This window comes from Wyeomyia smithii, chromosome 2 (assembly GCF_029784165.1).
Source record: "Wyeomyia smithii strain HCP4-BCI-WySm-NY-G18 chromosome 2, ASM2978416v1, whole genome shotgun sequence".
Classification (NCBI taxonomy): Eukaryota; Metazoa; Arthropoda; class Insecta; order Diptera; family Culicidae; genus Wyeomyia; species Wyeomyia smithii.
Window position 1 is genome coordinate 95,347,286 of NC_073695.1, and position 22,940 is coordinate 95,370,225.

General features: G+C 42.3%; 1 protein-coding gene across 2 annotated transcripts in view; it reads left to right on the plus strand.

The window, feature by feature from the left end:
- LOC129724573 (uncharacterized) overlaps positions 1 to 22,940 on the plus strand; it is a 163,707-nt gene that overhangs the window by 114,433 nt on the left and 26,334 nt on the right. For both annotated transcript variants that reach the window (XM_055679567.1, XM_055679566.1), the window contains exon 8: positions 22,265 to 22,447. In XM_055679567.1, the coding sequence (XP_055535542.1) occupies positions 22,265 to 22,447 (183 nt within the window). The remainder of the gene's footprint in view (positions 1 to 22,264; positions 22,448 to 22,940) is intronic.

Sequence of the window (22,940 nt, forward strand, 5' to 3'; positions counted from 1 at the left end):
GTTTCAGGTGAAGGGGAAATTTGCATCCAAACCCCTGAGGTGACCAACCTCAGGGAGTGTGGGGTTGGTTTGAATCAGTGACCGGACCCACTAAAACCCCTTCAGTCTCCAGCCCATAATACTCCCCGGGACCACCGCTAGGTATTGCTTCGGGGAGCGGCTTTTGTGCTCTGTGCACCCTCTTGGTTCTTTAGGTCTTTTTGCTAACTTAGCTAACTAACCTGGAGACTGGCCGTTAGCTAACACTGGCGTGTCGGTGGTCAACCTGTCGCCTGTTTTGCAATTCTAAAACTATTTGAGAGGCGGCTGTACAAACCGCCCTCCAAATGTTTGGGTCTTTACACATCCTCCGAACTAGGTTGTCCGGAGTGGTGTCTGGCCCGCTCACTACCATCATGTCGCTCCGCGCATGCACAAAACGAGGGCACACGAAGAAGACATGCTCAGCAGTCTCTTCCGCATCCGCGCACTCGGGACACATGGGGGACCCCGCATGCCCGAATCTGTGTAGATACTGCCTAAAGCAACCATGGCCTGACAGAATCTGTGTCAGATGGAAGTTCACTTCTCCATGGCGCCTCCCGACCCATCCGGATACATCCGGAATAAGTCGATGCGTCCATCTACCCTTCGCGGAATTGGACCACTCCTGCTGCCATCTGATCATCGAGAATGATCTTCTGGTACCTCGTATGCCCCTTGTGTCACGTTGATCGAAGCATTCTACGTCCTCCTTAATGGCTATGCTGATAGGCAACATGCCGGACAGGACGCAGATTGCGTCGTATGACACAGTTCGATACGCGCTCGCAACCCTCAGGCACATGAGCCTGTAGGTACTTTCCAACTTACTCCGATGTTTACTAGTACCTAATGCTTTGGACCACACTGGCCCGCCATATCTCAGTATGGACGAAGTCACGCTAGCTAGAAGTTTCCGCTTGCTGCCGTACACTGCTGAGCTATTGGACATCATGCGAGATAATGCTGCAATAGCCATTGAAGCCTTCTTGCAGGCATATTCGACATGGCTCCCGAAGGCGAGCTTGTCATCGATCATCACCCCCAGCAGCTTCAGGGAGCGCTTAGAGGCGATGGTGCAATTCCCGACACTGATCAACGCCTGTTGCTTCGACTTGCGGTTATTGACAACTAAAATCTCCGTCTTATGATGCGCCAGCTCCAGTTTTTTGGAGCGCATCCAGTCCTCGACGACGCTTATAGAGTGCGAAGCCGTCAACTCAACCTCCTCGATCGACTCGCCGTAGACCTCAAGTGTGATGTCGTCCGCAAATCCAACGATCACAACCCCTTGGGGGAGCTTTAGTTTCAGCACTTCATCGTACATGATATTCCACAGTACCGGGCCCAGGATGGAACCTTGTGGAACCCCTGCGGTAATTGGGACACATTTTTGACCCTCGTCTGTGCTGTAAACTAGAGCTGTATGCCACCACGGGTCGGTATTTGGCGATTACCGTAGGCCACGGAAGTGCTCACTGCAAGCAACTGCAAGTCCCGGACCATCAGCGAGAGCTAGTCTAGGTTGTGGTGAGACTCAGGCATTGGGCCGCCGAATTCTCGCAAAAGCCACATTATCCGGAAGCAGCTCTGACGGAGCGAATAGTGCCGCTCCCACCACCCAAATGCACTAATTCGCCCATTGGGATTGATGCCAGTAATTTCCCAATTACGGCAACTGGTCGCAACGTCATATGATAAGAGTCGGATTTCGTTTTCGTACCACGATTCTGGGCTGGCACCTGCGCCGAGCTCCCTTAGTAAGGTCGTGTGACAACGGCTTGAAACGGCGAGACAACAACCGGTGCAGGGGTCTCCGTCCCGTAAAACCTAGCAGGCCTTCCAGTACGTTCCAAATTCATTGCCCGGTGGGAACCGGGCAGGAGTGGGATCAGATGTCCTTTCCTGACTTGCGCCGGTCGGGGGTGTCATAGTTGCTCATAAGGCGCTATGGCAGCCGCCCCTAGCCATGGCCTCACTGCTTCGGCATAGACTACCATGGGACCAGATAGGCGACCACTCCAGTATGGATAAGGATAGCGGCTGGAAGGGGGACCCACTTAACAAAAATGAACAGTGAAAATAATGAAGATCAACAATTGGGCGCAGATGGGTTGAAAAACCCGTTTGCACGAGGAGGCATCCAGAGGTCTCCGCCGAGAAAGGCGGAGATGGATGCAGTAAAGGACGCCTGCGAAGACGGCAAAGGCAGTACGCCTACCGGATCGACGCAAGACATCGCAGTGGCTGGTCCACTGTTGATAAAGGCGGTCGGAAGACAGCGAGACACGCTACCGAAGGTAGTAGCGCTGTCGGAGCAGCTCGATGCCATAATCGAGTTTGCGAAAAGTCGCACCAACACGACGAAGTACCTGAAGCAGGCTCTCTACATGCTTCGGTCCTCCGTCGATGCTGCGAAGAAGGAGCACGCCGAGCTCAAGGCAAGAGCGGTGGCTGCAGAGAAGAATACAACGGAGGTGACCGGAAGGGCGACGAAGTCGGTCCAAACGGACACCTGCATGTTTGCAGCGGTTTGCGCCTCCGGGTCAGCCGCAAAAAGAGCAAGGCAGTCTCCGGGGGAAGCCCCCGAGAACAGCAAGAAACGGTTGGTTGTGCTAAGCCCGCGAGATAGCACACCAACGGCCTCCAAGTCCGCCGAAAAGTCTGCCGAAGTGGCAGCTACGGGAAACCCTTGGGTTACCGTGGGAGGAAGGAAGCGCCAAAAAGACAGCAAGCGCAACGACGAGAAGGCGACAAATCGTCCAAAAATGAGAAAGAAGGCGCGAAGCAGGGGCGACGCCCTCATACTCAAGACGGATGGGTCCAAGTACTCCGAAGTCTTGAAGAAAACGAGAGGCGAAACCCAGCTCAAGGATCTGGGAGCGGATGTGCGGACCATCCGTCGTTCTCGCACCGGCGAGATGATTCTTGAGCTCCGTGAGGATGCTAAAAACAAGGGCGCTGCCTACAAGACGGTAGCCGAGCAGGTCCTCGGGAAAGATGTGCAAATTCGGGCACTCACCTCAGAGGTGACTCTCCAGCTCAAAAACCTGGATGAAATCACCGAGAGGTGCGATATTGCACAGGCCCTCAAGGAGAAGTGCGGAGTGGAAGTAGCCACTGAGGTAATTCGCCTCCGAAAGGGTCCAGCGGGGACCCAGGTGGCCACTTTCCGGCTTGCATCGGTCGATGCAACTCTGGCCCTGAAGACAGCCAAACTTAAGGTTGGCTGGTCAGTATGTCCCCTGAGCATACTCCAGCAGCCGGACGTTTGCTTCAGGTGTTTCGAGGGAGGACACAAGTCCTGGACCTGCAAGGGGCCCGATTGGAGCCAGTTATGTAGGCGTTGTGGTGGTGCTGGCCATAAAGCTAAAGACTGCGGGGAGCCTCTCAAGTGCTTGGTATGTACTGGAAAACGGGACGCCAAGCACTTTATGGGAGGCCCACGGTGCCCAGCCGGTAAGGCGGCCACGAAACCACGGGCGTGAGGGTGACACAATTGAACCTGAACCATTGCTATGCGGCACAGCAGCTGCTATACCAAGCAGCGTCTGAGTCGCGGTCGGACATCGCAATCGTATCGGACCCCTACTGCATTCCTCCCGGAAACGGTAATTGGGTTGCAGAGAAGTCCAGTACGGCGGCCATATGCACGACCAGCAAGTTCCCGGTTCAGGAGGTTGTGTCAACCTCAAATGAAGGATACGCGGTTGCCAAGGTGGACGGAGTGTTCTACTGCAGTTGTTATGCTCCGCCGCGTTGGTCTATCGAAAGGTTCACCCAGATGGTCGATTTGTTATCTATGGAGCTGACGGGACTAACACCCTTAGTAGTGGCGGGCGACTTCAACGCTTGGGCTGTTGAGTGGGGAAGCCGCCGCACGAACCGGAGGGGTCAGATCTTGTTGAAAGCTTTGGCAAAGCTCAACCTAGATCTGCCCAACGTTGGAACCAAGTGTACATTCAGCAGAAATGGTGCGGAGTCGATCATCGACGTGACGTTCTCCAGCCCAGGACTGATCGTGAACTGGAGGGTAGACGATGGCTACACCTATAGTGACCACCAGTCGGTCTGCTATAGCGTAGTCCAGAACGTGAGGCGGCAGGCGACGGGTAGAGCCAATACTCCGACCGTCCGCGGGTGGAAGACATCGCATTTCGAAGCCGAGGTATTTGCAGAAGCAATGAGAAGAGAGCGCGAGGGGGGCAGTTGGCTCCGCCCGAGTGCTGACCAATTAGTTGCCACATAATCGCGGGCGTGCGACGCCACCATGCCTAGGACCCGCCAACCTAGGAATGGTAAGTCACCGGTATACTGGTGGACCGACGCGATAGCGGACCTCCGTAGCGCGTGCCTCCGTGCAAGACGGATGTTGCAACGTGCACGTACCGATGCACAGAGGGTAGAGCGCCGTGTAGTATTCGGATCTGCAAGATCGGCGCTTAAAAGTGCGATAAAGGCGAGCAAAAGGGCCTGCTTCGATAGGCTATGCGCGAGTGCCAATACGAATCCGTGGGGCAACGCCTACAGAGTCGTAATGGCAAAGACCAAAGGCGTGTTGGCGCCTGCAGAGCGATCACCAGCGATGCTGGAGCGTATCATCGAGGGACTCTTTCCACGACACGAGCCAAATCCTTGGCCTCCGGTTGCTGAGTCTCACGTCCGACGTTCCAGTATCTCAGACACAGACCAGGGATGGTCGGCCAACCTGCCGGGCATCCAATCCGTGAGAGACGGCAGCCGTGCAGAGGTTGTGGAGGAGGTAAGGGTTACGAATGAGGAACTCATCGTGATCGCCAACTCCCTAAAGGTGAGCAAGGCACCGGGACCGGATGGAATCCCGAACTTGGCCATCAGGACGGCCATGAAAGTGGCCCCCGATCTATTTCGAGCAGTCATGCAGAAGTGCCTGGATGACTGCCTCTTTCCGGACAGGTGGAAGCGACAGAGATTGGTGCTGTTGCCGAAGGCTGGGAAACCGCCAGGGGACCCATCGGCATACAGACCTATCTGTCTGCTGGACACTACGGGCAAGGTGCTTGAGAGGATTATCCTCAACAGACTGGTGAAGTACACAGAGGGTGTAAACGGTCTGGCAAGTAACCAGTTCGGCTTCCGGAAAGGTAGATCCACGCTGGATGCTATTCTCTCTGTCACCAAGACGGCAGAGGTAGCACTCCAGCGTAAGAGTTGGGGCATTCGCTATTGCGCAATCGTCACGCTTGACGTGAAGAATGCATTCAATAGCGCCAGTTGGGACTCCATAGCGCTCGCGCTTAGGAGCATCCACGTACCGGTGTCTTTGTACAAGATTTTGGAAAATTATTTCCAGAATCGGGTACTAGTTTACAACACGGAGGAGGGTCAGAAGTGCTTCCCAATCACCGCAGGGGTACCGCAAGGTTCCATCCTGGGCCCGGTGTTGTGGAATGTCATGTATGACGGGGTGTTGAAACTAAAGTTCCCTGTAGGGGTTGTGATCGTCGGTTTCGCAGACGACATCACGCTAGAGGTCTACGGCGAGTCGATCGAAGAGGTCGAGTTGACGGCCGCGCACTGCATACGCAAGGTCGAAGACTGGATGCACTCTAGGAAACTGGAGTTAGCGCACCATAAAACGGAGGTTACGGTTGTGAACAACCGCAAATTAGAGCAACAGGCGGTGGTCAGAGTCGGTGACTGCACCATTACCTCAAGGCGTTCCTTGAAGCTCTTGGGGGTTATGGTTGACGATAAGCTCACATTTAAGAGTCACGTCGACTATGCCTGTAAGAGGGCTTCAACGGCCGCTGCAGGACTATCTCGAATGATGTCCAATAGCTCAGCGGTATATGGCAGCAAGCGTAAACTTCTTGCCAGCGTGGTTTCGTCCATACTTAGGTATGGTGGGCCAGCGTGGTCCAAAGCGTTAGGTACCAACAGTCATCGTCGAAAACTGGAAAGTACCTACAGGCTCATGTGCCTGAGGGTTGTGAGCGCGTACCGTACAGTGTCATACGACGCAATCTGCGTCCTGTCCGGCATGATGCCTATCAGCATAGCCATTAAGGAGGATGTAGAATGCTTCGATCAACGTGACACAAGGGGTATACGAGGCACCAGAAGGTCATTCTCGATGATCAGATGGCAGCAGGAATGGTCCAATTCCGCAAAGGGTAGATGGACGCATCGACTTATTCCGGACGTATCCGGATGGATCGGGAGGCGCCATGGAGAAGTTAACTTCCACTTGACACAGATTCTGTCAGGTCATGGTTGCTTCAGGCAGTATCTACACAGATTCGGGCATGCGGGGTCCCCCATGTGTCCCGAGTGCGCGGATGCGGAAGAAACTGCTGAGCATGTCTTCTTCGTGTGCCCTCGTTTTGTGCATGCGCGGAGCGACATGATGGTAGTGAGCGGGCCAGACACCACTCCGGACAACCTAGTTCGGAGGATGTGTAAAGACCCAAACATTTGGAGGGCGGTTTGTACAGCCGCCTCTCAAATAGTTTTAGAATTGCAAAACAGGCGACAGGTTGACCACCGACACGCCAGTGTTAGCTAACGGCCAGTCTCCAGGTTAGTTAGCTAAGTTAGCAAAGAGATCTATAGAACCAAGAGGGTGCACAGAGCACAAAAGCCGCTCCCCGAAGCAATACCTAGCGGTGGTCCCGGGGAGTATTATGGGCTGGAGACTGGAGGGGTTTTAGTGGGTCCGGTCACTGATTCAAACCAACCCCACACTCCCTGAGGTTGGTCACCTCAGGGGTTTGGATGCAAATTTCCCCTCCACCTGAAACAAAAAAAAAAAAAAAAAAAAAAAAAAAAATATATATATATATATATATATATATATATATATATATATATATATATATATATATATATATATATATATATATATATATATATATATATATATATATATATATATATATATATATATATATATATATATATATATATATATATATATATATATATATATATATATATATACGTTACACCACGACCGACCGGCCTAGGCGCAACCGGAGCCGAGACGTCAGCAAAAACCCAGCTGAGGCCCGTAGCAACAAGCGGAGGAACCAAACCAGCAACGAAACCATAAATTGACAATCGATGACGACTGCAGGATTCGATCGAACCACGCGGACAAAGGCTGCATCAGAATCGAACCACCGGAGGAACGACGAGTCAGCGGATTTAGTTTATTTAAGCTTTCTAGATTTAATTTTCAATTCAGTCTTGTGTGTAATTCAGTAGTGATCGGACATTAAAGTGTTAATCGTAGTAATAAAGTTTTTTTTAGTTCCCGCGATAAATCACGGCATAATTGGCGCAGTCGCAAGGCCAAGTGGTTAGACAAAGTGAACAGTGTTAACAGAGTGAATATCTAGTATCACAGTCACCGAGTTCTACAAAGAGGAACAGCCCACGTCTATGGCAGACAACTGATACACCCAGCAAGAACAACCCCTGAGTGAACATCAAGGACTTGCGGATATCAGAGGACCGATCCCGCCATTTGGAAACCTACCCCATCCATCCGTCACTTCACACCAAGACTCCAGGAGATGAAAGCAGTAATCTTCCTGTAAGTAACCACAATCATTTTTCTAAGATTAACACAAACAAAACCATACTAATTCAGAGGTGCGAGCCCCCACCAGCGGTAAGCGGACACCTGAAATATCACAAAGTGAAAAAACAAAACTAACAACTAACCGTGAAAGTGCAGTGTAAGTGAATACTGACAACAAATCTATACGCAATACAAAGCAAACGAAGTTAATTTATTATAATGGCCGAGCGCGACTTAATGATCTCACCAGATCTCGCAGCCCCAGAACTTTATGAAGAAGAGCCAAAACCAGCTCCTCAACCAGCCCCACAACCGGCAATCACAATTGAGGGTTTACTTCAGCACATAAGAAGTTTAACCCAGAACCAAAATGAGTTGATTGGACAACTCAGAAATTTAAAAGAGAAGGCGGATGATCCTTTTATGCAATTCAGGACTCCAGACCCAATCAAAAATCTAACAACATTTAGTGGAAATAAAAAAGAGACCCATGCATGGCTGGAAGACGCGGAAAATACTCTCGAACTTTTTAGAAGATACCGAGATGAACCAGTGTATAGCCAATTAGTCAGGGCAGTGAAAAACAAAATTACGGGCGAAGCCAAAGAGATTTTGATCGCTGCTGGCAACCCGAACAGCTGGCTAGAAATTAAAGAGGTGATTTTGAATTCCTACGGGGATAGACGTGACCTTACGTCACACATCCAATCATTATTTTACATAACACAAGGGAAAAAGACAATTCCTGAGTATTATAATAAAATCAAAACCATCGACACCGCTATCAAATCGACAGCGGCGACGATGGAAGATTATCAGAATGCAACTAAGGCAATAAACAATTTAGTAAGCTTGATGACGCTTACTAGATTCATAGATGGCCTCACAGACGAATTGTCTATGCATGTGAGGAGCTATCGACCAAAAACATTGGAAGAAGCCTACGCTATAACAACACAATACGCGAATGCCGCGTACAGGCAAAAATTTAACAAACATTCCAGTTCAACCTCTAACAATTCATTCAATTCAAAACCGTTTTCAAATTCCAACAACGGTAATCAGACGAATACAAAACCCAACTACACGAACAACAACAACAACAGCAACAACAAGCACGGTAACACGTTCAACGCGAAACCGAACGGATCAGGGAAATTTAAAACCCCTAGAGGTCCACCGGTGGACGACGACGTTTCAATGAAAACCGCAAAGTCCCGTACGGAGGTGAACAACCACGAAACCAAACCAAAACAAGAAAGCGAATTCAGCAAAAACCACGAGGATGAGTACGACACCTCTAATCAGCTGGAGGAATCAGCTCTGAACTCGGAAGACGATGATTACTTCGTCGGCGAGGAGTTAAATTTTCACGTGGTAGAAGAGCCACATCGAAAAATATAAAAAGAGATAACAATTTTGTACCTTATATAATAATTCAAACCTCGAAAGGTGAGATGAAATTTTTGATCGACACGGGAGCGAACAAAAATTATATTTCACCCGAGCACGTAAACATTGAAAATTGCAGAACTGAGAATGGAATCAGGGTAACGAATATAAGTGGAACACATAAAATAAACAAATCAGCTTCTTTTGATCCATTTCAGATCAAGAAGAAATTGAAATTTTATATTTTTAAATTCCACAAGTTTTTCGATGGATTAATAGGTTACGAGTCATTAAGAGACTTAAATGCTCAAATCGACATTCGTAATAATTCCTTGAAAATCGGACGAAAAACAATAAAAATGCAAAAAAAATTCCCTGAAGAGCAAGCAATTAACATAAATGAACAAGAATTTCAGTACATCGCACTGAAAACCAAAAAGAACGGTGATTTCATAATAGCGAATGAAAAGAAATACAATTCATTCACTATTTTACCTGGTATTTACAGAAGCAGCAATAATAAAGCTTTTGTAGCGATTCAAAATTTCTCAAAATCTTCACAAGAAATAAATTCGAGTGAAATCGAAATGGATGAGGATCCGTTCGATTTAACCGAATTGCCAAAGCAAATAAACATGACAAACTATACCTTTCGTGACGACCACATGAATAGGGAAGAAAAACAAGCCCTCGAAACGGTGATCGATCAGTACAGAGATGTTTTATACGTGGAGTCCGACAAACTGTCATTCACACACAAAATAAGACATAAAATTCGAACGGTAGATAGTATCCCAGTCCATACGAAATCATATAAATATCCCTACGTTTATGAAAGCGAAGTACAAAAGCAAGTTAAAAAGATGCTAAACGATGGAATTATAAGAGAATCAATCTCACCATACACCTCACCCGTATGGATAGTCCCGAAAAAGGCAGATGCATCTGGTCACAAGAAATTTCGTTTAGTGATCGACTACAGAAAGCTAAATGAAAAAACTATCAACGACAAGTACCCCATACCCGAGATTACCGACATCTTGGATAAACTGGGAAGGGCTACATATTTCTCAACTATTGATTTAGTTTCTGGCTTCCACCAGATCCAGCTGGCAGAAGAAGACACAGAGAAAACAGCATTTTCTGTGAACGGAGGAAAGTACGAGTTTACTCGCATGCCATTTGGGTTGAAAAACGCCCCGGCAACTTTTCAAAGGGTAATGGACTGTATACTAAGGGATTTAATTGGAGTATGTTGTTTCGTCTATATGGACGATATAATCATATTTTCCAGTTCACTTCAGGAACACAAGAAAAATTTAGCACAAGTTCTAAAAAGACTCAAAGAAGCTAGACTAAAAATTCAGCTAGACAAGTGAGAATTTTTTAAAAAAGAAACGCAGTTTCTAGGTCATACTGTCTCTGAAGATGGAGTAAGACCAAACAGTGACAAAATAGAAATCATAAAAAAATGGCCAATCCCTAAAACAGAAAAAGAAGTTCGTCAATTCTTAGGAACACTAGGCTACTATAGGAGATTTATAAAAGACTTCGCTAAAATAGTGAAACCGTTGACAGCACTTCTTAGAAAAGACGCGGAGTTTGAGATAACACCCGAAATAAACGCATGCTTCGAAAAGTGTAAACAAATTCTAACGCTAGATCCTGTGTTAATTTACCCCGATTTCAGCAAGGAATTTATTCTTACTACCGATGCAAGCGATTATGCAATAGGGGCAGTACTGTCGCAAGGGCCCGCAGGCAATGACAGACCCATAGCATACGCATCGCGAACTTTAAGTAAAACAGAGGAACGATACTCAACAACGGAAAAGGAATTTTTGGCAATCGTTTGGGCGGTCAAACATTTCAGACCGTATCTATACGGACGGAAATTCAAAATGTTTACAGATCACCAACCACTTACCTTCTCTATGACTAATGCAAATCACCGAATCATAAGAGGTAAACTGGCTTTAGAAGAATTTGACTACGAATTAATCTATAAACCAGGGAAACAAAACGTCGTCGCAGACGCGTTGTCTCGGATAAACCTAAAAAAACATAATCAATTAAACGCACATTCACAATCATCGATGTCTTTAAACGTGGAACCCTCCGAACGAGAAGAGGAACTTTCAGATGATGAAAGTGACGACATGACAGTACACTCAGCGGATACAAGCGATGATTACTTTATTCCGTGCACTGAGAGACCAATCAACACATTCAGGACCCAAATTATTTTTAAAATCGGAAAAATAGAGATTACGGCATATGAACAGATCTTTCCCAAATTTCACAGGCACATAATAGTCAAACAAAGTTATACGGAAGAAGAAATAGTAGAAATATTAAAGCGGACTCTTAACCCCAGAGGTTCAAGTTGCCTCAAAATTCCAATCTCTTTAGTTCAATTAGTTCAAGAAACTTACCGGAAACATTTTTCAACTAATAGCCCCTACAAAGTTTTTATTTCAGAAACCCTTCTAGAGGACTTACGCCTAGATGAACAACAGGATGAAATTGTGAGGGAAACTCATAATCGTGGCCACAGAGGAATCAAAGAAAATAAGAACCAGATAATGCAAAAATATTTCTTCCCACAACTTGATCGAAAGATTAAAATTTTGATAGATTCCTGTGATATCTGCAAAAAAGCCAAATATGACAGGAAGCCACCGAATTTGATAAGAAAAAGCATTTTCGGCAATAACCCTTTCGATCGAGTCCACATTGACATATTCTTTTTAAAAGGTCAAAAGTGGCTCACCATAGTCGATTCGTTTTCCAAATTTGCAAATGCCATACCTTTGGAAACTAGAACAATAGTGGACGTAAAAAATGCTATTACAGAACACATTAGACAATTTGGCAGACCGAAGACTATTGTGAGTGACCAGGAACCTTCTTTCAGGTCTATTGATTTCATCGGATTCCTTAACGACCTAGGAGTCGAGTTACATTTCGCGAGTAGTTCAAATTCAAACGGTATTGTAGAACGGTTTCATTCTACCCTAATCGAAATTTATCGAACAAACAAAATTAAATTCAACGATTTGTCTACAAGAGATCAAATTAATATCGCCGTCGATATTTATAACAACAGTTTTCACACCGCTATAAAAAATTTACCGCGTAATTTGGTATTCAATCATTCGGGCTCGACAAACATGGAAGAAATTTCGGAAAAATTTAAAAGCTTGCAATCAGCGGCTAAAATCGAACTGGATAAAAGGAAAGCTAAATATGAACAACAAAATAAAGATAACGAACAACCTGAACAATACAACCCAGGCGATGCTAAATACATTAAAATTTCCCAACGAATAACTAAAGACGTAAACCCTTACAAAATAACTACCATAAAAGAGAATAACGATCTTACATTTAAAGACATCAATGACGTAAAAATACACAAAAACAGAATAAAAAAATAATCGTTTAAATCAATAACTTAACTCTCGTTACAGATTAACTTACATCATCCTAATACACGGCACAAAATTTAAAGAAATATCATATAATAATGGCATAATTGCCATAAAACTAAAACAAGTTAGGATAAGAATAGGGTTTGAGAGAGTTATACACAAAATCAATATTAAATCCATTGCAAACAACATTGACTACATAGAAAAAACGACAGAAAACCTGAAAATAATAGATCATCTCAGAAGGACCCTTGATTACAAAATCCAATACGCAAGAGGAAAATTGTTGAGTTTATATCCCCGCAGAAATAGAAGAGCATTAGTTAACGCTTTAGGATCAGTAATTAAACTTATTGCAGGCAATCCAGATAACGATGATATGGAAATTATAAATCATAATTTAGAAACGTTAGAAAAGCAGGGAAACTTACTATCTCAATCTTTATCAAGGCAAATAATTATAAACGAAAGAATTCAGAATAAACTGAATAATATTACAGATATTCTCAAGAAAATAAACAAACAAATTGTAGACCAAAATAATAACTCACTTACGACCAATACGGACTTGGAATACATTAATCTTATTATGAACCTTGACATGTTAATTCAAATTCTCACTAGCGTAGAAGAACAAATCGAATTTGCAAAGCTAAACATTTTGAATAGAAACTTATTTTCATTAGATGATAAATTGTACATTTATAACAGACTTAAAGCACAAAAATTGAATCTGGATTACTTAGATCAAATATTCCAATACAGCTCAGGAAGCGTAATTGTAAAAGGCGACGAAATCCTAATTTTGGCGAAAATACCCATCCTAGAAGACAACGAGTTCGACCTGATCAACATCCAGACGCTCAACTTAAACAACACACGAATCAGTACAGACATCAAGCTGGTGGCAAAGCACAGAGACATTATCTATAAACAAGAGCACATTTGTGACATCTGCGAAGCAACAACTCTTATCGAAGACGACTGTATCAACAACCTTTTGAATCATTTGACACCAAAATGTGTCCTAAAACCCGTCAGGCAACATATCAGAATACAAGAAATCAAAAAAGGAATCATACTATTGGATACGAATCAACAAGTATTGATTTCCGACTCATGTAATAACTCGAGATTAGTCAACACCCCGACTATTGTCGAAACAGACAATTGTACGATTAAGGTGATGAATCTCACATTTAATGGTCAAAAGCATCTAACAGACCACGAAGAATACCTCATACCAATCTATGGAAGGAAATTCATTCAACTCAACTACTCGGAAGAGCGGAATGAGATCACCCACATCAAACTGGAACACTTAAACAGTCTTCAAGAGATAAAGTTGGACCTGCATCGCTCGAAGAGGACAACAACCATCGGAGGAGGAATTCTCCTCACACTAACCTTTTTCTGCTCTTTTGCAATTTATATCATCAACAGAAGAACCAAATCTAAGGAAGATACCATCCTGAAAATCCATAAGCATGCTGAAACCACCACGGAACCTAAAGGAACCATTGGAAAAGGAGAACCCGCAACCTTACCGAGGCTCGTCCTTTTCGAAAAATCGTCCGAGGACGGACGACAATCTAAGGGGGGAGACGTTACACCACGACCGACCGGCCTAGGCGCAACCGGAGCCGAGACGTCAGCAAAAACCCAGCTGAGGCCCGTAGCAACAAGCGGAGGAACCAAACCAGCAACGAAACCATAAATTGACAATCGATGACGACTGCAGGATTCGATCGAACCACGCGGACAAAGGCTGCATCAGAATCGAACCACCGGAGGAACGACGAGTCAGCGGATTTAGTTTATTTAAGCTTTCTAGATTTAATTTTCAATTCAGTCTTGTGTGTAATTCAGTAGTGATCGGACATTAAAGTGTTAATCGTAGTAATAAAGTTTTTTTTAGTTCCCGCGATAAATCACGGCATAATTTATATATATATATATATATATATATATATATATATATATATATATATATATATATATATATATATATATATATATATATATATATATATATATATATATATATATATATATATATATATATATATATATATATATATATGCTGATATAAGGGTGACCATTATAACACATTTCTGCTTGTCCTTAAGCTTAACAAGCTCGCTCTTAGTGATAACGTCTGATAGTACCAATACGAGGTGAGAAACAATTCTCTCAGCAACCCCCGTAGACTTTTTTGCCTGTTTTGATTACTGTTTTGCCAGATTTTTTTCTATTTGAATAATACGGACCCTTCGAGGTAACTGGGTAAGCTTTTACTCATACCTCCGGAACCTTCAGTTTAGAACCAGCGTTAGGGGTTAACCAGTGCCCGGTGGCCCGGAGAATTTGCTTTGGCTGCTAAACGGTTTTTGTTATCATAGCACCGGTACCGCAAACACGAAACAGTATGCGTGCTGTCTGAACACAATGCAGTATTTTTTGTTTGTTTTTCGAACAAATAAATCGCGAAGTGATACAGGTATGCTTCTTTTCACAACGAAAGCAGGGAGCGAATGAGTTTCTCGAAAATTACAAGGTTTAATTAGGTTTGAGAATTTCAAAAAATTTCGTTTACTAGCGATTATATTTCCAAAATTACTCACGATTCAACTGTTGTCATTTATTGTTTTATGGTAGAAGAGAAAATTTCATCAATAGAAAACCTTCGTTTTACTTAGAACTTGAAGATTTCAAATGATTGAAAACAGTTTCTTTAGATATCCTTGCAGCTGACATGGTTTTCGATCAAAATTTACACATTTTTCGTATTCCTTGATTTTTTTTTTCAAAATACATCATTACATGTCTATGACATGTCCAAAATCATCTCATGTCCAAAATCAAAACAGAGATATTAGCAAAACAAGTATATAGCTTCATACCCCGTTTACACTGCACCGTATATCACCTGAGGCGATTAGTGCTATCGAGGCCATTTCACCATCCATATAACTTGATATCCCATACAATCGAGCTGTCATTGGATATCACCTCGGCTACATGATATCGTAGATATCATGTTCGAAAACCAAAAAAAAAAAACGGATTTGCAGCAGTTGGCAATACGGCCAAAAGACATTTGACGCGACCCTACAAATTTCGCATTTCGCGTTGCGTGCGAAAAAGAAGGAAGGAAATATTTTTGCTTCTGTCATCCCACATTTTTTGACAATTGCATATGAGAGTTGGCGTTGGTGCGAGCTGATATCTCTATCCTAATTGGATTGCTCCTGTTGTCTTGTTTTAACTTTGACCTGGTTTTGTTTTCTTCTCTTTTCAATTACCAAAGCAATGTCAAACTATGTCATCTCATTATAATATAAACACCCAAAGTGATATCCGATATCTTCTGGCGATATAAGGTGATATGCGGCGTAGTCTGAACAAGGTATTATGCGAATTTGACTTTCTTAGAAATGCTGTAACTCTCAGTTCGCTCATAATAACTCTGAGTGATCAGTGTTTTTCATTTAAAATATTCTCAGAAACACGATTAAATAGCTAAATTAGGAATCAAAATATGCTCATGTGCCAAAAAATGCAATTAAATTTTTCAAACGCAAGAAATCTGGCAACACTGATGCTCAAAGTACATATTTCCTTAATTTTTTTGGTTTATTTATTTCCATTCGAAAGATCATGCTTTTTACATAAAATATATTAAAATTAGAGATGTATGTTGTCTAAAACTAAAATAATAATAAAATTACCGAAACATGTTCGACTCGACCGTTTGAAATTTCGCTAAATCTTACCTCACTGAAAATTCTGTTATACGTTATATTCTTCATAAAATAATTCAAACCAACCCATCATTAGGAAGGGAATAGAAAAGATATTCTATTGAAAATTGTCTGGCGGCTGTGACGCTGTTAACTTTCGCTTTCAGCCTGCAATATAAAAATAAATTTAACTTCGCGATTGGTTAGGGGAACAATGAAACGTGCACCATATAGGTACAGTTTTTATTAACTTATTAAATCATTGTAATTTTACGAAATCGAATTCATTGACTTTTTGTATCAAATACACTTTCATCTAATTCGCCAGTTCAAATCGTTTTTTGATTGGGCTCTGGAACATTAGTCAAATGTGATGCAATTCGAGTTCGTGAGTGATCTAAATTTTGAAGAAGCTGCAGGCCAACTAGAACCAAGAATGGAGCACGTCCAGACGATCCAGAGGACACACTCCCTTCATTCTTTCATATTGCAAGGGGAATATTGCCTAGAAGTAAGAGAGTACTGGCTAAGTCCCAATGGAAAGACCGAATATCCACTAGAATCTTGAAGGGAAATAAAATAGAATATGCCAACAAAACTTTACACACTAACATAAATATGTATGTCTCTGTGTATATATGCAAAAGATAGTCTTTTTTATCTCCTTTCTAATGAAGGGTTAGTTGGAAATATTCTATGAAGAATATCATGTGTTGCAGCATTTTCAGTGAGGTAAGATTGAACGAAAACCCGAATGGTCGAGTCGAACATGCTTTGGTAATTTTTATAGTATTTTTGTTTTAGACAACATACATCTCTTATTTTAACATATTTTATGTAAAAAATGGAATAATGGAAACTTTCGAATGGAAAACTTGAGGTAGGTGAATGGGCACTTATTCAAAAACCACTTTTTCTGAAAGAAAACAAAACAAATCCAATATGGCGACTACCCACTTTGATATTTGCAAAAGAAGGCCCTATCTTTTTCCTTTCTAATGATATGTCTATTTAGGTAATTTCATAGAGAAACTTAAGAGTTAAAGCAATTTTGGTGAGCCAAGTTTTGAAGAAAAATCACAGGAGGGTTGTGTGCAAAGCCACGACCGCAAGGTTGAAGTAGAATACTTTTACACAGCTCTACTTACGACTGTTCATTAACCTACGGCCGGGCGAATCGGTTCGCGCCGCTTTTCGCATTTAGCCTGGCAGAGGCCTAATGCGCACGGCCAACACAATTGAAAGGTGTTTTCACATTGAAAATTAGACACGGCTTTACTGGAGTAAGTGTTGGCAAATGCATCAACCGTGTTAGCGCTATCGCCGCTATCGTACGAAAGTCAGCCTGGCAGAGGCCTGAGACGTGGTGAACAACCACGGGGCAAGTGATTTGTTCAATTTGAAGGCAGCCACAGGCGCAACCCGCTGCTATTCTCTGTTACTGCTGAGTGCTGATATCTGCTGTCAACGTTGTGGACGGTCCATCCAGTTCACCTTCCGACTAATGAATGTAGTAGTGATGGGAAACTTATCGATACTTATCGATAATATCGATAAGTGCCAGTCATCGATATTATCGGTAGCTTTTTGACGTTAACGATAATTATCGATATTATAAGGACGAGAAAGTCAGTGCGGCTGGTTACTGGAGGAGACCTAGAAGGAGGAGACCTCACCTACCCTACCCCAGGAGTTGCTTTTGCCGCTAGGTGTTTGTTGGATGCTGCTATACGGCAAAATTTAGCATTGTTGGTGGTGCGAAGGTTCGCCCCGCGTGTCACTGAGTTTCTGAGTAAAAATGGTAGCTAACTAGGTATTTATAGTTTTCAATTTCCTAAGAACAGATGAATTGGACAACTTAGTACTGGAGAACTTAAAAAAATATCCAAACTTTTTGCCCCATCTCATAAGAAGCAATGATACGGCATGCTTACTCTTGTAATAAGATGGACTTGCATAGCGGCAGTCTATTGGTAGTTCTCTGGTAATCGTTTAGTTTAACTTGGAACTGTTTACTTTTGAAGTATCGGTTACCCAACAAACAATTTTAGTTCCACTAAATTCCTCCAAATGTAGCTTCATGAAATCAATCAACAAAATTTGTCGCACCGAAAAAAAGTGTCCTGATTTATACAGGGCTCACCCTCACAATGATTGAGAAAGGCAAAATTTTGTCAATTTTTAATATGGCAGGAATTTCACGAAAGATGAATCAATTTTGATGACCGGTTTCATTTTACTGGAAAACTATCCTAGTTTCCTAGTATTACTTGGGACCTTGGTGTGACCAACCTACACCCGACATGTTTCGGATTTCAGGAGTGTGTGTCAAAGTGTACAGTTTTGCAACGCATAGATCGTTTAAGGCAACTAAATTGTCTACCTAAAATACTTCATTTAAAAAACCTGAGATCACCAATATTTTTTAGAAATCACTTTTTGTTCTCAACCCTCTAGTGCCCAAGCTAATTTTCAGACGAGCTTCGAAAAAATCACTATGAATCTTTGAAATCTTTAAAATCATTTAAGTATTGATTGAAGCTTTTTAGAGGTGTAACTGGAGACCGTCTAAAGGCGGCACTGGGCACTAGAAGGTTAAAACTATATTTTTTCAGTGTAGGATGTTAAACTTATTTTTTTCTATTTTTGAAAGAAAGTTCAGATAATTTTTGAAATGTTATCCTTTGATAACCATTCTATATCTCTCGTCTTTACTTGGATAAATTTATTTAAAAGAAGATTCAAATACAGTTAGGTTTCCTTATGCGGGGGTTATATTCCTCGTGAAACAACCGCGTTTCTCAGTGAGCCGTTAAATAAACCACTTTAATTAAAAAATTCGCGTAGAAAACCACGGTCATTTGAAAATCAGCGTAAATATTTAACCTCCAAAATAAAATCTGCGAAAAAAAAATCTGACCTTTTCAAATGTTAGTCCAGTTAAATTTTCAAATGCAAATTTGCAAAGCTGTTTTGGGACTATGAAGCTGCTGATATTTGTTCGATTTTTCGCATAAGAGAGTGAAGGAAAGAAATATTCCTGCTTTGGTCAACACGCATACTCTGACAATCTATACGAGAGCTCTTTTTGAGCATCGTAGTCGCGCATAAGACCGACACACCCACATGTTTATTGAGTTCGACTAGGGTGCTGCAAGCTCAAAAAAAAATTGTACCCAACAGGGGAAAAACCGTTAAAATCTTCACCCATACTTAATTAATTCTTACCTCGAAGATTCCTTGGCGAATTTTCAATCTTTAGGTACCAATGAACTAGAAATAAATTCTAAATTTTTGGCAACATATAAACCTTAAAGAAACAAAATTTCAGAAAAAGTTCTACGCGTTGTAAAAATGTACACTTTGACACACACTCCTGAAATCCGAAACATTTCCAGTGTCCCTTGGTCACGTCCAGTTCTCAGGTAATACTAGGAAACTAGGATAATTTTCCAGTAAAATGAAACCTGTTTCGTCAAAATTGATTCATTTTTCGTGATGTTTTGGCCATTTAAATATTGATAAAATTTTGCCTGCTTCAATTATTTTGTCTACCCCCCCATGGTGTCCCTAATTATACAACCTTTAAAATGAACTTCGGCTTGAAACTACTCCGTTGAAAGCACTTCCGGTGTAAAACTCGAAGACTTTCCAAAACAAACTATTTAACTCGTCCGGTTGTTTGAATTTTCATTCGCAGTATCGTATAATTTGTCATTCACTGTCTCTGATTTTCGCAGATTTACACTAAGATCGCTTTTTACGCGGGTTCCGGAATTTATGCGGTTTTTTTATGCGGATTCCGGAATTTACGCGGGTTTTTACGCGGATTCCAGAATTTACGCGGTATTTTTTTTACGTGGATTTCGGTTTCTCTTCACTCGGATCGCAAAAATAACGCAGGTTTTTTTTACGCGGATTCCGAAATTTACGCGGTTATTTTTACGCGGGCTCTGGAATTTACGCGGTTTTTTACGTGGACTCCGGAATTTACGCGGTTTGTTTTTACGCGATTTTTTTTACGCGGCATGTAAAAAGCGGCGTAAAAAGCGACTTAAGTGGATTTACATAGCAAAATTTTAGTTGTCAAATAGCCGTCAAATTATCGATACTTATCGATAATATCGATAAAATCCCCGAAATTATCGATTGTTATCGATATCCATTTTGGGCGATATTTCCCATCACTAGAATGTAGCTAGTTTTCCCAGAAACACTGTTTTATAGCCGAAGGGTGCTACGTAGTAGGCCACGCCTTTCAGTTCAGGTTTACCATTTCCTTATATCCTTTAGACGAATTATTCCACAATTCGCATTTGATTTTTGTATCCAGCGAATAAACACCGATGGTGCTCTCACACACGCAACGGTTTTAACCCGTATCTTATTGCGGTTTGTAACATCAAGCAATTTCGTTTGCTCGCTGTTGCGTGTTGCATCATGTTGCAACTTGGCAGCTGGGAGACGACGAAATTCTGTTTATGCTGATTAATTGAATCGACTTTATATTAGATCTGCATAGTCGAACTAACTGCTTTTGTGAATGCGTACTAACAGGGCAGTTTATTATTCAATGTCGGTTATGCTGATCGCAGCCTTTGCGCTGCCCCTACAGTGGGGGGTTTTGCTAAATAAAGTGAAAGTAAAATTAGACAACTACAACAGAATTTGATTGCATCCCGCACAGAATGTCTGCTTGTGTTGATGCCAGAAAATTAGTAACCTTCAATTATTTTTTTATTCGCTTTGAAAAAAGCATTTTACGGTACAAAATCGGTAACTGATTACAACTTTCGAGCTGCCCTAACATTGGGGGAATTAAGTTACACGGACAACATGCACTGTGGAAGCTATTTCACATTCAGTAAATTAGACGGGTGCGACAAATTTAAATTGTAGGATGCAACACAGAATGCTTGCTTGCGTTGACAAGAATTGACAATGACTTGTTTATTTACCTTGAAAAAGGCATTTTGATTTCCAAAATTGGATTTCCTGATGGCAATCTTCATGCTGCCCCAACACGGGGGGAATAGTGGCTGTCTGGCGACACACGCTGAGAAAAACCGCGCTGCTCCTGAGACGTGGTGACCAACCACAGGGCTAGTGCTGCTGCTAAGGAAGGACGACTGCTGTTGTCGCTGTCTAGAACTATTATGAGCGGCTCCGGTTGAAACAGGCTCTTATATAGGCCAAATAGCATGTTTTCAATTGCAAGGTATATGATCCTGTCGACCGTGCTTGGGAAGCAAGCATATAACGACCAATCAGAGGTCGAATTTTTCGTTTTGACAAGGCTTGACTATTTTTAATAGTTCACTAGTGTGAATAATAAAATTACAATTATCTTATTTTGGGAAAAATCTTAGAAGATTTTCCAATCTATTGCTGCAAGAACGAAGGTAATCCATCGAATACTAACCGATTTATTAGCGTTTGAAATTGGACATATTTTTCACTTTTTTCGGTTTTAGATTTTCATTTCACATCCCTATGTAGCCGAACTTCCTGAGAGAAGTATTCTACTTCAAAACAAAAAATTTTTAAAAAGTATTGATCTCCAGTCAACGAAGGGTCCATCAATTTGATCAACCCAATGCAGTTTCTTAACTTGTTCAACATGGAATTTCAAAAAAAAAAAAAAACATAATTTGAATCGATTTCAATACCATCATGTAAATAGTGGGCCTGTCTTAGCGAGAATTGCTCATATCTGCTATTGAATTTGAATCATATTTTAAAATATATTTTTAAGTTTACGCCTTAACAAACCTACACTTCACATCTTTTTTTAACCTTATTGTTTTTCTTGCAGGAAATAAATGAAATAATTGCCCATGATTTTAAGTTTAAATTACTTAATTTAAAAATGTGTTCGTTTCAAAACACGAATTTTTTGTATCATATTTCGGAGTGTTTACATATATCTTATAAGTCAGCAAGTTGTTCAAGTTTCCAGTAGCTCAAATAAAATTGATTATTGCCATCAAGTACATATCTACTAAATTCATTTTAGCTCGAGAATACACAATGATACAACCAATATTTATGACGGTACATATTTACTAGCACTCTAAATGGTAATACTTTTCTCTTTCGACGTCAGGTTGAACTTCTGTGCCCGCTGAACTCGGGTGATCCGTTCGAATTCATCGAGCACGGGTACGACCTATGGGACAGCGCCACAATCGACCCACTGGACCAGGAGATGCTGCAGTCGCGGCAAATTCAAATCGAGAACAAGTTCATCGATGTCCAATGGGTACTGAAATGTGAATGCGGACCGAAAGTAAGTATCAATCGATAAGCAAATCGGCACAGAGACTCTTCTCGCCTGCAATCCGACGGCGAATGTACGGAATCTTCTCGTTGTTGAGTTGGATCCTATTAGCAATGTAAATCCTTTCTGGTCGTACGATTCAATCACGAGGGCCTAACCGCCACATAAAACCGACCATTATCCGATGCAACAACAGACAGTGGGGCTTCCATCCAAACGGACTAATGTTCGAGCAATGCCATTATGGGGGAAAGCACACTTCTTGCTCGATAAACTTACCATACCAGTTGCCGATTAGATATTGAAACTCGTTAAGACGTTTCCTTTCAATGGCTATTTACATCGACTCATGCCGCAAGAGGATACACATTTTAAACTCCCGGTGATGTTGTTTCGTTCGATATGTTGTGGAACACACCGCAGCAACAACAGCGGTTACAATTGTAATTCAAAATATGTTAGCTTCAGGCTGGAAACGACACGTGTAGACACCAGTAAAAAG